Here is a 17,440-nt window from a genome sequence, read left to right on the forward strand (position 1 = left end):
GCCACTGATTAATTTTCAACCCCTTTCAACTTAATTTTCCCTTCCTTCCTCTTGTCCTCTCTCCTAAAAAAAAAAATTGATGGTAATCAAAACTTAAAAAAAACTATGACAGTCAGGGATTAAGCCTTTCTGCCCAAATGGAGAAACTTCATGTACCCAGGGGCATTGATGTATCTCTGCACATTCAGTTTGTATTACTGCCATCTAAACATACATGTCACCCGTGGTGAGGCACCACATTTAAAAGTCACCATGGGTAGACTTAAACACCCTTGCATTTTCCCTAATGACTTGCCTGTCAGTAGGGAACAGGTGTTTTAAAAGGTACTTTGGACACAAATTGAAATTTTGAGAAAAATTTAAATTATCTTAGTTCCTTAGAAATGCATAAAATTATCCATTGCTTAATCAATTATACACACATACATACCCTCTCCCACAGAAGAGGCTGGATCAGGCATCTACATTATTTGATGTAATTATGTTGGTTGTAAAATCAAATGCAATTGATACGGAGTATTTCTGGATTTATTTGCCATATGTGGTACACAAAGACAAATGGTAGGTTACTTCTGAATCTTTATTTCAAGTGTGTTCCGCACATTTATATGTAAAAATGGATTATAAAAAAAGCAAACGTGGCATTAATTTACCATGCTCTAAGTAAATCGCATATCCCTTGTAACCGTTCTTCTGGTCAGAAGCCCCTTGGACTCCACCAATGCAGACATCTACTCTGCTAACAGAGGTACTACTGAGTGATGCACGCTGCCTTTCTCCCATCAGCGCTTCAAAATGAGTCAAAGGATTATGGAAAGAGCCTCCTTGTCACAGCCTGGAATTCCAAACTCCACTAAAAATCCTAATGTTGCAGTTTAACTCTTGAAGGATATTTTTTTTCTTTTTTAAGATTGTGTTCTTAAGTCCTTGCAAATTCATGTTTTGGCTCAAATTCTCATACTGTGGCATAAACACCCACAGTCACTCTAGACTCCTCTTGCTCCACCTTCTGCACCAGCATCCAGATAAGGGAGGTTCCTTGATTTCAGACTCCAGAATCTCTCTCTTGCTTTCTTTGATCTGAGAGGACAAGTCTTCTCTCCCTTATATATTGTGTGCTCGAGTTCAGCTTTTCTCATGTCCTTGTTTCATATACACTGCACACTGTCAACAGCAAAAGCAGGTGCTCACATGTCTCATCTCCCATTCCGATATCTCACCGCTGACTCAGCACATCCCAAAGACGTGGATGGTTGATTTCTTCCAAGCCATGGCTTTGGTTATCCCTTGTGTAACTTGACTGACATAGATGTCGCCTACATTTGACTTCATGTTTTATAAACCACAAAGTAATCTTTACATGTCCTTAATATCACTGGCTGCTTCATTCTTATTTTTGTTGCTTTAAAGTTAACAGTCCATTCAATCTTCCTGTGCATTGACCTGTCTAGAGATGCCCCTGGGAAACGTGTCCCTACTTCTCTCACAGAGATAGATGGTTCCTCTTGGTCCAGAAAGACTTCCAGAATATTTTCTCCCTTCTTACATTTCAGCTTGTCTGTCACTCTGAGATTTAAAAGTGAATGTTGATTTGATCCACACAGGACAAGAGCCTGAAATTACCTCTTCAGCTTACTTGAACATCACACGAGAAGTTACATCCCATTTGAGTAAAGGAATCTGCTCTAGGTTCAGAGCAGAGACAGCCCCACACACTTAGCTTTTCATACTGCGGTACCTGTTGTGTTTGCTTTTGAAAGATGAGAGCTATTAGTTCAGTGAAGAGCTTAATTACCCAGCTTTGCACTGCCATGGCCTCCTCGTAACCTGGTCTTCGTATCACAGGAGCGTTCTTACTCAGAAGAAGAGGGCTGCACAGCAGAGTGAAATAAAGTTGATATCAACTTCATAATAGCATCATAACACTGTTGTGTAGCTGCAATGGCAATTCTTAGCCGCCTAACTCCTAAAAGTTACTGTAGTGCATAACAGTGCTTTTCAAAGGCTTGCCCAGTGCAAGCAGAGTGCTGGCAGGTTACCTATATTTTCAGGCTGTTCTGAAGAGGCCATATATTACCATTTATTTCCTCTCCATACCACTCAGCCATCCAGCTTGTGTCGTGCTTACTGATGAGCCCACGGTCCCGTCAACGTCAACTTAGACAGAACTTGAAGTAAGCCCATTTTTGCAAGTGTTGTCACTGTTTAAATCCTGGAAAGTTGTCATTTCACGTACATTGATGAGGGTGAGCATGTGTTTCATATCTGGTCTGGTTTTCTGGTAATTGGGAGACATACTGTCTTTCCTTAGGCATGTCTAAAACAGAAAAGAGAAAGGAAAGCTTAAAACTGAGGGTTCCTATGAAAGGCTTTTTTTTTTTTTTTTTTCAAAGTTTTAAAGTGTTGATTTTCCTTCTTGCTAACCATACGTTACACCTTTTCCATTTGTTTGTCACCAGAAGCACACAATACAAAGAAAAGCTACTGTTTCTTTCTCAATCAAGGAGCTTTATAGGACAAAAACCTTAGACATAAAAGGAAATTTATATTTAATTCATGTTTTCATATGAACAGACCTTGCATCAAGCTCTTGCAAATCTGTTTCCACCTGCCTTCAATACAGGTCAGTCCCCAAAATATTTTCATCAAGTTGTCAAAGTAAAGCCCCAATCCTGACACTGGTCTTAAACTTAATGTCAGTGTTGAGTTTAGTGGAGATTAGGCACAACTTCCATTAGAGGAGAGGACAAGGCAACCTGTAAGAACTTAACAGGCATTTTAAATAATGAAGCTCACTTGTGAGATCAGGGCAATATTAAACTTTGATGAAAACTAAGTTGATATCTGAGACTGGACCTCACCCAAGAGTAAGATACACGTAATTCCATCGGAGTGATTATCTTCACTACATAGCTCTGGTTTTTTTTAACTGCACCACTACAAATGGGACTTTTTTTACATATGGGGAAGGAGAGGTCTCTTTAGAGAGCTGAAATACTTTCAGGACACTGAGCAGAACAGGGGCATCTGTCTCTTGTGAGTGATATCCTTGCTTTCATACTTTCATCCTAACAAATTCCTACAAGACTTATCTTGTCAAACTTTAGTCTGAACGGCACAAATTACTGGCAGGATTGTCAATCTAAAAAAGAGACAAGCATAAATTTAATTGCTCCCTGAAGATACATGAAAAGCTACATTTAGCTGCAGCTAATTAGATATTCTCCAATCAACAGTTATGATTCATCTGCCGAGGAACAAAACAAGAAGGCAAACGGGAAATAGGGAGTAGAAGTTAAATCTGACCTTCCAAAATGCTGGGGTTGGTTTTGTTTTGTTTTTAATTAGAAAGGCAGACGGAGTTGCACTGTACTGACACCAAAGGCTCATGCTACCTCTAAGCCAGGAGGCGCAGACCTCTACACAAGGGGGTGAATTCAACACTACCACAGATAAAGCATAGATTGGCTTCTGTGAAGTGACCTTCCCAAATACCTCCTCTCTCCAGCTACCAGCCAGTGTTAATGGTATGGATGAAACCCCAACAAGGTTCTTTTCCAAGGATCTTTAAATGTCTGTTTACCAAGAAAGATGGAGCTTCACAAAGACACCCATCTGAAACAGGGTTGTCACCAATTTACAGGTATGGAAACTGAGGCAAAAAATAGGTGGACTTGAACTTGTCCATCATGCTGCCACACAAAGCAATGCCATAGGTGGGAGAGGGAACCCAGAGGCCTGTGCCTCCATCTCGAGCAAATGCTGTTCCCAAGTTCCAAACCAGAAGAGCTGTTGATGTGCCCTTAACCTGAAGAGTAGCTTGCACTCAGAGTAGCTGGAAGCAGAAATGGGCAGTGGGGTGCAGGAAAATAACTGTCTGGTTTGAGTTAGATCAGGGTGTAGTGAAATGTTTTATCTCTTTGGGACTCCATCCTGTGTTCCTCATGCACTTGAGTTTCTTCTGGCTTTTAAAATACCGTGTGAGTATTTAAAGGATTTGATCATAAATTAAGTTTGAACAGTGATTTCTAACCAGCTGTGTTAAGGTGGTACTAGCAGAGAAAATAAGTGGGAGTTTTTTGTTGGGTTTGGTTGGTTTGTTTATGAGAAAGGGAATTACTTACACAGGTGAAAAAGATGAGCAGCAAGTAAAAAATTCCAAGGCAAGTCAGCATGAAAAGCTCAGTTTTGTATTTTTTAAGTTTTTCGTCTTCTATTCCAGGGCAACCTAAAACACAAAGCAAGGTGTTACATTGTTCCAGTGTTTGTTAAATATTTTTAAACTATTTCCTTCCTGAAATGCCATGTGGAGCATGGGACAGTCAAGAGTGTCTACTGTACCTGTTACTTTTAATGTGACTATGCTGCTCAGATTGCGTTCTCCACTCTGTTCTGCCAAAATGCACTTATATGTCCCGCTGTTTTGGCTGGTCGTGTTTTTGATCTTCAGTGAAAAGGAGGTGTCATTGGAGAGCTCCAGGGACCCTCTGAGTTCTTTTGGATAATGAGATTCCACATCAAGGACTTTCCATGCTATTCCTTCGCCGTTGCCAGCCATCTGGAAAACACAAATGTATTTTTCATCTTGGGCAACAGTGTCATCCTGAGCTTTAGGGGAAAGAGAGTTTTAAAGAATGAGAGGGACTCTTTGTCAGGAAGTGTAGTGACAGGACAAGGGGTAATGGTTTTAAATTGGAAGAGGGGAGATTTAGACTAGATACCAGAAAGAAATTATTTACTGTGAGGGTGGTGAGGCACTGGTACAGGTTGCCCATCAAAGACTCGATCTCAGAGGTCCCTTCCAACCATGGTGATTCTGTGATTCTGTTGTGGCTGCCCCATCCCTGGAGGTGTTCAAGGCCAAGGTGAATGGGCTTTGAGCAACCTGCTCCAGTGGGAGGTGTCCCTGTCCATGGCAGGGGGGTTGGAATGAGGTGATCTTTAAGGTCCCTTCCAACTCTAACCATTCTGTGATTCTAAAGCCAGTTTATGGCTGAAAATGCAGAGGCTGAAGAGAGGCAGGAGGGGACACACCTCAAAAGCATCGAACATGTTCATGCTCACAATGAAAAAGTATTTGCTTTTTTGCTTATATAGACACTGTATTTATAAATAGATACTACAGAGCTATTCTGTAATAGCTTCTTGAACTGTCTCACCCAGACACAATCCTAGTAGAGATGTAACATGATAAAAGGCAGCAGTAGATTTTGCTCTCACAGTCTCTACGCAGAGGCCCCAAAAGAGTTCAAACAGAGAGAGAGACGGTCCACGGGGATGGAACTCAGGCAGCAAGAGGCAGCCCTTGCCAGCTGCTTAGCGGTGGCTCTGGGGACCCGATGTCCCCAGGAGAAGGGTGGCAGCAGGCAGGTAGGCTCCATTGCTGCCTGCGCTCGGCCTGCCAGCACACTTGCCACCATGCCCTGTGGGGAATTATGCACACCACAGAGGGCTGGCATACTCCCACCGACCCTGCAGCCCAGACGTCCTTGTGGGAAGGCAGCCCTGGAAGCTGCACCTCCCCATGCCAGTTTCTGTGCCACTGACCCCTGAGACCAGGGGGCTTCCCTGGAGGAACGGGGTGAGGGGGAGGTTTCCCCCCTCCTCTTCCCCTCCCGCTCTTCACTAGAGCCAAAGAACAAAAATTGCTTCGACTCCTTCAGATTCGGTTGCGTGAAGGTCACAGGCAGGTTCTGGTGCACTCGGGGAGCATTTGTATGTTGAATTTCTTAATTGTAACCAGAAGAGCTACATTCCTTGGCATTGCTGAGAGGCTGCTGGAGGAATGAAGTGTATTCCCAGAACAGTTTGTACTGCGGGGCGATAGGATGCACTGAAAATGACAATTGGCTGGGAACCACAAAGAAGAGAGAAATCACTAACTTGATGTGATAGATGGGAGAAGGGTTTGAATTAGCCTGTGTCCATTCTTATTCATCGACGTTGCTCCTTGGGATTGAAGGCAGCGTGCCCTCCATGAAGGTTTCTTGAGTAATGAATTCAGTCTTTCTGTGGACCCACACAGCCAGACCCAGCTCATACAGTCCAAGGCTCAGCTTTTCAGCCAAACCTATAACTAATGTAAGCCAACCGTTTTTTTATTTTTATTATTTTATTTTAATAGACACATTTTTGGGTCGCATGTTGGTGCTTACTTTCTATCAGTGTGGCTACTGCAGCAGGGTATAACAGTTACACTTTAAGTTATTAAAATTAACACAATTTTCTCATGCTGGGGCTAGGAGTATCTGGTTTCTCTTTCATGAGGAAAAGTGTGAGGAAAGCATACGTGGGAGTCTGGAGAGAAATACGGGCCTGATACTCCAATATACTTTGCTACGTTTGCAGCCCCAAAATGGCGTAAAAACAAGCTGCAAGTTGGGGAACTTTTCAGGAACTGAGGAATCAAACTAAAGCACAAGATTTTCATAATTGTAAAGATCCTTTCTCAGAAAGGTTTGGGGTTTTTTTAGTGCAGCAACTGAAACAAAGAGCAGTAATTCCCTGGGGCTTTCCACACTTTACCCAGCAAGAGGGAAGAAAGTCCCTTCCTCCTTTTAATCCCTCAGTAAATTTACCCCAGCTTCTCTTTCTTATTCCCCTCAGCCTCAAGCAGCTATGAGAGAAGCAGTATCTATGGTGGTTTTCAGGCTGTAGCCCCTTCACTATGACACGGATTTAGGTATTTTTGGGCCATGCACATTGTCAGAGGAATTCCAATAGCCAGGCTTGGCTCAGCTCTGGTTACAAGTGGGTCAATAGCAGTTAAGTGGATAGAGCCGACCTCCCGCAGATCTAATTTTTGCCACTCTCCCTTCCCTTACCACCCCCTTCCTCAGTGAAATTTAAAACTGCCCACAGGGCAATAAAGACAACCAGGCTGGATGCCCTTCATATCGCCCTAAAATGCAGACAGGAGGTCTGACCTACATGCAGAAAATCAGTTTGGGGTTTTTTGTTTGGTGGTTTGTTTTTATTTAAATTCACTAGTAGCATAAATAATTGCTGTTTCGGGTGGCAAATGGTGCTGTGATTCTTGTGGCTGAGACCTGGGAATCAGAAAACACTTTGATCTTTCTGTGTGCAGCTCTAATCACTGCCGCTAACAGAAGAGAGAAGTAAATTAAGTCCATGTATCCTATGCACTTATTCCCAGTGAGATTTTTGGTAAACGATTCAACTTCCCTGCTTTATGGGGACACTGAGGGATAGGATTGATTTTTGCCTCCAAAGCTTTTCGAGGTGATCGGTTGCTGTCACACGTACAGTGCCGGTGACCCTGGAGACAAGTAAGTCAGAACTCTGCCTTGCACAGACCTCCACAAAAGGCAAAGCACTGTCCGTGAAGCTGCACAAACAGCCTTTCTCCAAAACAGGAGAAAAAGTTGCTTTGTGGCCTAGCCTGGCTTCCTCACTCTGGGAGAAACCAGTTGCGATCTAGATGGGGGTCGTGAAGCTTTGCATTTGGGGAGGAGGAGGAGGAGCGGTTCATAAGTGTGGGTTTAATTCAGGGTTTGCATGGCTCGCTCCCTCCATTAAATCTCCCCTTTACTGAAGAGCACAGGCAAGGAAGGCAGTCCGTGCTGGTGCTGGTGTGCCCAGCAGCCTCCCTACATTTTTTAGGCTACAGAGACATCTGGTGGCATTTTTCCAGCCTCTACAAGGCAGCACATCCACCCCTGCTCAGAGGTCACAGCAACCCTCTCTCTGATGCCTGAGCTAAGCCTTTTTCCACTGCAATCTCATTATCTATTATCTTATCAAAAAAACATCACTACCTTCCTTTTTAAATTCTCTAAGTAGTGAGGAAACTTATGAGCAGATTTGCAGAGTGTGTCCCCATATCCCAGCTGTGTAAAAGGAAGACCATGAGATATTCAGTAAGGTCATCATTCTGCCTCTTGCTCTATTCAAGCTAACCTCTTTCCCCCCCCCCAAACCTAATTAAAATTACGAAAATGCCACTTTGTTTGCCACCTCCTGTGAATTACTTGGCAGACTCTCACCAGACAGATCATTTCGCAGCTCGAGCTCCTGTGATAATCCAGCACTAATTCATGCCAAGCGTCCTCCAGGTGATACCGCAGCCCAAGGTAAATGCTAGGGGTTTTTACCTAATTAATTCCGCACAAGCTTAGAGGGATCGAAGCGTACTGCTGTCGGTGGCAGCAATCCACTTGTGTAGGGACCATCCTCTTCTTTAATCGGTGACAAAGTGTTTTTTCCCTCCACGTTTCGTTTGCATTTTGTTTCCCCTGCTCCCCGCCGCCAGCGGGAGGAGGAACGGGAGGTGGTCTTTTCCCCCTCCTGTGTGTGCTGTGAATGGCTTTACCAAAATTCAAAAGGCAAATGGTGCCTCGTGCCGCTGGAAATGGCACCCCTGCATCCATTTGCATGAATCGGGTCCGGTTGCCACCCTGTGCTGCTGGGGGTTACTGGAGCAAGAATTGAGCTGGGAAAGGGGGGACCTGCAGGCTGGCAGCATCATAGAATCATAGAATGGTTAGGGTTGGAAGAGACCTCAAAGATCATCGAGTTCCAACCCCCCTGCCATGGGCAGGGACACCTCCTACTAGAGCAGGTTGCTCAAGGCCCCATCCAGCCTGGCCTTGAACACTTCCAGGGATGGGACATCCACAACTTCTCTGGGCAACCTGTTCCAGTGTCTCATCACCCTCATAGTAAAAAATTTCTTCCTGATATCTAATCTGAATCTATTTTCTTCCAATTTAAAACCATTTCCCCTTGTCCTATCATTACACCTCCTGGCAAAGAGTCCTTCCCCAGCTCTTCTATAGGCACCCTTCAGGTATTGAAAGGCTGCTATAAGGGCTCCCCGGAGCCTTCTCTTCTCCAGGCTGAACAATCCCAGCTCCCTCAGCCTGTCTTCATAGGACAGGTGCATCCATCCCTCTGATGGAGCATCATCCCACCTATCTGCATAAAACTACCCATTAAGAAAATTAAACAACAAAGGAAACGTGAGTTTATGTTTATTGCCACACATGCATTGGCCAGCAGCAACGTCTGTGACGGGCTTTTTCAGAAATCAGCTCGGGGGGGGGGCCCTGAGTCTGTTGTTTTCCATTACCTCCATAGCAATGAGAGGAATTGCTACCCCCAGGGTCTCATACTGTCCAACACCTTCATTAATGGCCTGGACACTAGGACAGAGTACATTCTCAGCAAGTTTGCAGATGATACAAAGCTGGGAGGAGTGGCTGATGCACCAAAGGGACGTGCAACCATCCAGAGGGACCTTGACGGGCTAGGGACGTGGGCTGACAGAAACCTCATGAAGTTCAACAAGGGGAAGTGCTGAGTCCTGCTCCTGAGGCACCAGAACAGGCTGGGGCCAACCTGCTGGAGAGGTCCTGCTGCCCTGGTGGAGCCAGCGATAAGCCCTTGTGGCAAAGAAGACCAAGAATCTCCTGGGCTGCCCTAAGCAGGACATCTCTATGGAAGGTGATCCTTCCCCTCAGCTCAGCACTGGTGAGACACACCTGGATTGCTGGGTCCAGTGCTGGGCTCCTCAGTACAAGAGAGAAATGAACACAGTGGAGAGCGTTCAGTGAAGGGCCACAAAGACTGTTGAAGATTTGGAGCTTTTGACATATGAGGAGAAGCTGAGAGAGCTGGGATTGTTTACCCTGGAGGAGACAAGGCTCAGAGGCATCTTATCAATATGTACCTGATTGCCAGGGGGATAAAGAAGCTGAAGCCAGAGTCAGTGGCCTCCAGAGGCAAGACAAGAGGCAATGAGCACAAACCGAAATTCAGGAAATTCCATTTAAACATAAAAAAACCCCTTTTTTACTGTGACTGTGGTTGATCAGTGGAATGGGCTACCCAGAGAGGGTGGGAAGTCTCCATCCTTGGAGATATTCAAAATGCAACTGAACACAGCCCTGAGCAACCAGCTCTAGTTACCTTATTTTAGTGAGTTTAATTGAAAGCTATTCTAGTTCCCAAAAGCTTGGAAACACTTGGTCTAAAGAGGCTGCGATTTTCCCACATGTATTCTCAAGTCAATTGACTGATCCCTCTTAAGTTTCTCCCAGCCTGGAGCCGTTGGGTAAGAATAGTGGTGGTGATCCAGTGGATATTACGATGGGACAGGTTTGATTGAAAATACCACTGAGCTGATACATTTCTGTTCTGTGACTGGATGAAATACGAGAAATAGGTAGAATAATTAGGCCTCCAAAATTTAAGTGCTCTTCACCAAATATTTCTTTTTCAGAGAACTGAAAACAAGGTGGAAGAAGGAGAAGGAACACTTTTCTTGGTCCTAGCTGGCTGGGTTTTAGCTGCAGTTTTGAAAACGGCTACAGCATTACATGATATTGCCACTAAACAAAGGCAATTCGCTTGTGCTGTAGTACTTAGACCCAATTAATCAATTAAAACTTAATTTTATCTTGCACGTGTAAGAGCAAGCAGTTGTTAAATTAACTCATGCTCTCTGCTCTGATTAAATACCTTTTCCCATCAAACTTTTCCCAGACTAAGGTGGTATGTTGGCTCCCAGGTAAATCAAAGTGCCAATATAAGCCACTTTTCCCATAAAAGAAAAATTTTATGTCAAACAAAATGGTTCAGGTCCAAAACTGATGTCAGTTTAAAGGTGGAATGTATTAACATTAGTTTATTTTCTTCTGAGGGTGGGATGATTGTAAAAATGGTTTTGTTTAAAATTATACCAGGAATAATGGCCAAGTTTAAATTTCTGACTGCTAAAGAGATCTAAAAACTATATACAGCCAGAAGGAATTTATTTTCTGAAGCAAAATATCTAGAATTCTGGCAATGCCTGATAACCAACATATAATGAATCACAACTGAGCTGAAACCACTTAATAGGTGTATTTTTCAGCACAAAAGTACTTTCACATTTGATTAGTACTGAAGGTGCATCCATATGGTTCCTATACAGTGTCATGTAGAGATACCAACGTTAAATTTGAAAAAAACAGACATAAATTGTGGGCACATGTGAGTGAACTCTGACTGTGCTTTAGAGGGGAAAAAGAAGGAAGAAAAACCAAAACCCAACCCCAAAGCAACAGCAAAGGAACCGCATGTGACACATGAGCCAGCTGGAAAAGCCCTCTGACTCAGTCCCACAGCCTCCGTATTGGGTTTTTTTCAGCTAAGGGCATCCAGCGCCAGCTCATGTCAGGCAAAAGAATTGTTTTGGTCATGAAATCATTTCCACTGCTTCCTTCTCTAAATCATCGCTGGGTTGGAGCTACTTGGAGCTGAACGGATGTCCGAGGAGCATTTGACTGCGTCTCTTCAGGTGTGTTAGAAATTAGGCTGAAGTAATTTAGCAACTATTTACCTATGCTAATAGATAGTAGCTATGCATATTTAGCAAAAGCAATTTCCTTTGAAGGGAGGTGTGATTAGTATTACATGTCTATAAGATTCATTCTTGTTTTGTAAAATTACTTCCCCCTTTAATTCTGCCACAATCTTATATTTTTCAGGGAAGTGTTATAAAGTTAACAGACTTCTCTCCACTGAAGTACAGCCTTCTTTTCACTTGCTTAAGATTTGTTTTAGATTAAGGCTTCTCTGGCTATCACATGAACAAAATAGCAAAATATCCAGTGGGACTTCATTTGTGTGTGTTTAAACTTGGGTTTTCAAACTGGATATAAAGTCCTAATTATGAGGTTTCATGAAGTGGTTCTCATTTTCAATGTGCTACACAAAGAGAAACTGTTCAGTTTTCAATAGCCCTATGAGGCAGAAAGGTAAGTAAAGTTTCATTGCCTAGATTCTTTTTTTTCATAGGTGGGCCGTGGAGATTCAAACCAGTATTTCCATATACAATTCCCAGTGCCTGGGTGCTTATGCAAAAATGACCTAGTTCTCAGTTGGCAAACTTCTACACTCCTCATATACTCTTTTATGGCATGCAGTTTGCCCTATGAACTCGCTAACTTTCTCATGGCCACATGGTGAATGGGATGAGAGCTGCACCAGGCTGGAAGAGGACTTGGTGCTCTACCTTCTCCCTCAGTGTGTTAGGCCTGCCAACTTCAAGTATTTAGAAGTAAAAAATCATTTTGTCTGAGTTGACAGACTGTGGCCCTAATTGGGCACAGAACTACTTACACGTGTGACTTCATGCATGCGAATAATCTAATTAGCTACAAGGATGCTGTGATTCTGTGATACCGGGCACACGACATGCCCATTTTTTGGCAGTACAAGACATTAGCGAAAGTGAAGGAATTGCTGAATGCAATCCTTACATCCAGTGGGACTTTTGAAATATTAACTCCTTTAAACAATTATTTCTCCATACAGAACAGAAGAAGCAAGTACTTTTAAGTAGTTTTGTGGTTTTTAAGAGCAGATTGTAACGAACTATTTAAAAGTACCCCTTAATTGGCCAGAGGGCACAGAGGTGCCCGTGGGATGGAGGGGCTTGTTCCACGGGCGCTTGCCCTGCGCAAGCAGCTGCACCCGCAGCACCGTAACGTTGTCACCATCAACTTTTCTAAAGCAGCAGAAGCAAAGGTTAATTGCTTGCATTTACCGCACAGTTCAAAGTGACCTCATACAAAAGATTTGGCCTAACAGCTGCTTGAATTTTACAGTCTGAAATTTCATCCCATTTGTTGGAATTACCTTTTAATTAGCCCTTCGGGGGTACAGGTAGTGTTTATTGATTAATCTTTCAGTAGGTGTTTTTTAAATAAGAGATTAATTCTCTATGTTGGGTCGCCCAGTCATGCTCCACCATTCTCCCACCCTCCTTTTGGAGTCTGGGATGGGGACAGCCGCACACAGCCAAAGTGAGGAGAGGAAGAGAGGAGCTCCAAGCTGCTGCCTGCTTAGCTAGCCCTACAACTAGAAGAAGTGTTGCTTCTTTGGCACAAAACACTGAGCCTAAATTACTTTTCCCTGCAGAGAGTCAGGCTTTTTAGCTTTCATGCTATGTTTTTCCTAATATGGCTGTGACTGTGGCTTGGGTTAGCATCACCAAGAGTGGCGTTAACTGCCTGTCCCCACTTCCCATCTCTCTTCTGGGATGAGTAACCAGAAGACTGTAGTACAATGGTTAGTGCCGTCAGCCCCTGAGGATGGTCACAAGAGCTGTAGATGGTTAGATTTGCTAGATTTTGTTACTTCTTATAGTTTTGGCAGTGCCAGCAGAGAAAAAAGCATGAGGTCATGTCATGATGGGTGGGCACTGGAAAAAGAGTCTTTTCGTGAGTGAAATGGATGAATTGGGAAGAGCAAGGAGACCATGGAGGGAGAGGAGATTGGTGGGACAGGGCAGGGGACATGCAGTGGCAGTCTGGGCTGTAACAGCCTGACTGCTGCAAAGGGGAGCAGCACTAGTGAGGGCTGCTGAGGAAGGGGCTCACACAAAAGACACCATCCAATATCACCCTCCCCTGCATATGCAGTTGTTTTGTGCCCAGGTGGGGCTGTAAAGAACTATGAGACAACACAGAATTTGGTTCTGGAGGATCCTCACCCTTCAGTCTGCTCAAACTGTTTTCATTTTTGTTGACCTCCCACACTGGCTTGGGGGAGAATTGTCAGGTATCTAGTCAACCTCTCTGTTTATTCCTCCCCCTGCCCCTCATCACTTTCATTCAACTCCACCAGGTCCACCAGGCTGCATGCTTTGCCTGCGATGAGCTCCCTGCCCTGCCTGGGCTCTGTGGGAAACATGGGGCCTTAAATAATTAGCATGTATCTGTATGGAAAATACATGTCCTTATCCAGCTTTTGAAACAGAGGGCAAAAAAGTGTACGTCAACTACCCCAGCTCCCATAGTAATGTTCAACCAAACACACTATTCTTTCCCCTCTGTCTCCCACCCACGCTTAGTTCAGTATTTTGGAAAAAGGAGGTGACTACAGATGCTGCACTTGATGATGGGCTGGTAGCCAGCTGTTTGAAACAGCTCTTTCATTCAGAGTTAGGTATCTTTGGGTTGCAGTTGTCATCTAGTCAGTAGGCAGATGCTCATTGTTGTACCAGCACTGAAACTCAGATGCAATGCAGGTTTCAACCACAGAAGCCGTATCTAGTAACACTGTTTGTTGGCTTACTGTAGGGAATAAATTTAAAACTATATCTGACCAAACTGCTGGGGAAGCCAAAGCTGTGGTTTTATGTTCTCGTAGAAATATATTAACAGTTTTTGCCCACCAAAAATAGGGCTTTTTCCCTTCCCATCACATGGGAAAGTAATTCAGTTCTGTAACCCACAAAATCTTTATTCACAGATTGATTTTCCACTATTACAACAAGCAAGAGAAAGTTGACTTAACAGGCAACCAGAACTGGCCCATGGTAAGCAGCAGGAGTGCATGGCTGGGAGCGGTGAATGGGGGAGACCAAAACCTTCCTGCAAATACGGCAAGTCAACAGCCCCTTCTTCAACCACTGGGCAACTCTGCCTCTCTATGAGAAATTCCACCTTGAAAGTGTTGAGCAGGACTTTTCTGCTCATTAGCCAATTGATCCTTGTAGTGCCACCCGAAAATAGGTGGTCAGCACAGCTCTCCTGCTGTGGAGATGGGAAATCTGAGCCAGGGTAGTCAAGATATAATTTTTACTTCATGACTGCAATGAGATGACTGAGAATTTCTAGCTCTCTGTCTGCTTTCTGCATACCCTGCCCTAATGTCCACCCCCACTAGCCCAAATCTTCCTAAAGAATAGCTAGTACCTGATTAGTTCTTTTATTTCAAAGAAAAAATCAGCTCCTGTTTGGGGGGAGATTAAGCAAGGAACAACATCACTGATGTTGCAAGATTTGAATACCATTTTTTTTCTCTGAAGAAAAATCATGGAAAGGCTCCTTTTTGGAGTAGTATTTGGCAGGCTGTACGTGGGACATCCCCTGAATTCTGATCCCGGGAAACCACCAAGAGTTAGATAGAAAAGCAGGCCAAGAGCATTTCAGGGATCACACTCAAATCTGTTTACAAGGAAAATGCCTGTTCTCTGTGATTCAGCTCAAATGCTTTCAATGCTGCCTTATCTCTGCTGCACTGACAGGTGCCTCTTCATTTAAAAAAAAAAACAGAAAAAAAACAACATTTTGTACAAGGCAAGCCAGTCAGTATCGTGTAGGAAAGCAAAGCAAGACTGCTCAAGTAACTTCAAGTAACTTAGGCTTTTTTCTTACTTTATACCAAGATGCTGTCTGGTAGGTGACTGAGGAGTCCCGGAGAACTTTACAGGGCAGCAGCACTTCTTCAGCACATCTCACAGCAACGTCTGGGACCACCACAGAAGCCCCGTGGATCAAACACCAAACTGCAAAGCACAGGTACGCATCGCCTTTAAAATAGATTCCCTAGGAATTCCTTCCTGTCTCCCCAAAACGTATCCCCACAAACTAAAAGTGAAAGACCAGAAAGGAAAACGCAAGGCTCCCCACTTACCATTGCACAGGATGATGAGCAGAGCGTAGACTACCCAAGACATGGTTTTTACTGCCTCAAATGACAGAGCAGCAGCAGCAGCAGCAGCGTGCCTCTGTGCAGGACGGACCGTGAGAGCAGAGTGAAACTGCTACTGCTTCTAGAGTGATATTTCTGGAGGCAAACTGGGGAATCCCCAAGCGGCTTATCTTGAAGCTCCCCGTCACAGGGAAAATCCCTACGTGTAGAAGCCAGTGCTCCTCCCATTAAATCTCTTAGGCCACTCCCATTTCTGCAACCCATTGCTCCTCCTTTTTTTTTTTTTCCTTTTCTTGATTTTTTATTCTTTCCCCCCCCCCCGGTGTTGATCTGAACAGAAATAAAGTCGATGGTGGGTCGCTGTGGATAGGTGTAAAGGGCATCAAAAACAGCACGGAAAGAATCTCTCTCTTGAGTGACAAAACAGCAGGGGAAATGGTTTGTCAGCCTCCCAAAATGCCCTCTCAACCTTCTCTCTGCAGCTCTAACAGAGCAGTGCCTGTGCAAGGGTTGGTCGTAGGCAGCAACATTTTTTTAAACCACATTTAAGCGCTCGGGTTGTAACACCACAAGGACACTGTGACTTAAGTCTAAAGGCTAAATAGGAATTTACAGCATGACTGAGCAATACAAACTATATTTCTGTAGCGTTAGGTGTGTAACTCCCCATGTAGGCACTCATGATGTAGAAGCAGCATCTCTTCTTAGTGTATTTTTTCATTTTCAAGGCAGGCAGGGGCAGCTGAAGTGACATTAATTCTACCTAATTATATGCTGGAAAATTTCCTCATGAAAAACATTCAAGGTGGCTCCCAGAAGAGGAATGATTTGGACATCCCCTCTAGATATCTGAAGAAGGTTCTTTCCTTGTAAGAGCTGTTTCCCCCTGGAGAATTTTTGAGGAAGTCTGAGGTTGATCACAGAAGCATTTACAGATCATGAAACTCTGAAAGTTGCTGACATGTTATTTTTGGATAACAGTTCTGGCTGCTGTCTTTAGGCTACTGAGATCATGATGGAGGGAAGCCATTTAGGAGGGGCTTTTTTGAGTTTTGATGAGTGAAGAGTGAGCCTTGAAAACCAGCTTCTTGGAAGCCACGTCAGGCCAGGCATCCTAAAGCCAAATTACCTCTAGAAAGCTTTGTGAGGAGCAGTTTGAGAAGTCCGTAGCATGCAAAAGTCCAACTCAGATGGGTAAACACCGTGGGTGGGTAACAGTTTCGGAAACTCCAGTCCTCTGTGAGGGAAGTCAGAGAGCAATTTCATGGGGGGCCTTGCTGTTGAAATAACCTACTTAATATTTAAAACTTTTTACTCCAGTCTTCATTGACCGGCATAGTAAATATTACATGCTCTGAGCTTTATTTTTCTCCTTGTTTTTTTCCAGTTTCAAGAACATCAATCCATTACTTAGAAGATAGGTACAAGTAAAATGTAAATCCCAGTGGATCTCTTCTAGAGGGAGAGATAATCCTGAACTTTAGCTTCTTTCTCCTATGTGAAATAATAGAGTCCTGGAGAAGGCAGAAGTGAGGGGGGAGCTGTTGCTGCAGGAAATCTTGGAGAGAAGAGGGCTCCAGTTAATATATCTCACATCTGTTCTTCACTAAAACGATGGCTCTCCTGCCCCCATGACTCAATCACACATCAAGCCCACTTCCAAGGAGGGCACTCAGCTTTCACCCAAGTGCCTCTTTCTGTGAGTCCTGCAAAGCTACATATTTATCCGTCATAAGCCAATCCAGAGGCTAAAACCTTTTCTACTCCCTTTTCATTGTGGGGAAACCTCTAGTGAGCAAACCACAGTAAGCTGCTGCCCCTGCTGTGGGTCAGCCCACAGCAATCTTTCCCAAAACAGCCCGACCAGATGTAGTCTGGATGCCTAAGGCTGAGGTCACAAGTTTGCCCGCACAGAAGTGCACTGAAAGTAAGCCTAAAGGGTCAGGCTTCAGTTTGATCTGGGAAATGTACACGCCACACACGCTTGCCAAGG

At 44.0% G+C, this 17,440-nt stretch overlaps 1 protein-coding gene across 1 annotated transcript; it reads right to left on the reverse strand.

The window, feature by feature from the left end:
* Positions 1-561: 561 nt before the first annotated feature.
* CD83 (CD83 molecule) lies at positions 562-15,490 on the reverse strand. The gene is made up of 5 exons (XM_014940820.1): positions 15,430-15,490; positions 15,171-15,301; positions 4,342-4,558; positions 4,125-4,228; positions 562-2,317 (listed from the first exon to the last, which is right to left on the reverse strand). The coding sequence occupies exons 1-5, from the start codon at positions 15,470-15,472 to the stop codon at positions 2,159-2,161; spliced, it is 654 nt and encodes a 217-aa protein (XP_014796306.1). The 5' UTR covers positions 15,473-15,490; the 3' UTR covers positions 562-2,158.
* Positions 15,491-17,440: the final 1,950 nt, after the last annotated feature.

The sequence above is a fragment of the Calidris pugnax genome, unplaced genomic scaffold, assembly GCF_001431845.1.
Source record: "Calidris pugnax isolate Ruff unplaced genomic scaffold, ASM143184v1 scaffold8, whole genome shotgun sequence".
Lineage (NCBI taxonomy): Eukaryota > Metazoa > Chordata > Aves > Charadriiformes > Scolopacidae > Calidris > Calidris pugnax.

What these genes read in the sequence shown, in the direction of transcription:
- CD83 (XM_014940820.1), bottom strand. Translation starts at nt 15,472, where the DNA reads ATGTCTTGGGTAGTCTACGCTCTGCTCATCATCCTGTGCAATG. An exon ending in GCTCATCATCCTGTGCAATG is followed by an intron (nt 15,302 to 15,429) that starts GTAAGTGGGGAG and finishes TGTGCTTTGCAG; the next exon opens with TTTGGTGTTTGATCCACGGG. An exon ending in AGACAGCATCTTGGTATAAA is followed by an intron (nt 4,559 to 15,170) that starts GTAAGAAAAAAG and finishes TGTGTTTTCCAG; the next exon opens with ATGGCTGGCAACGGCGAAGG.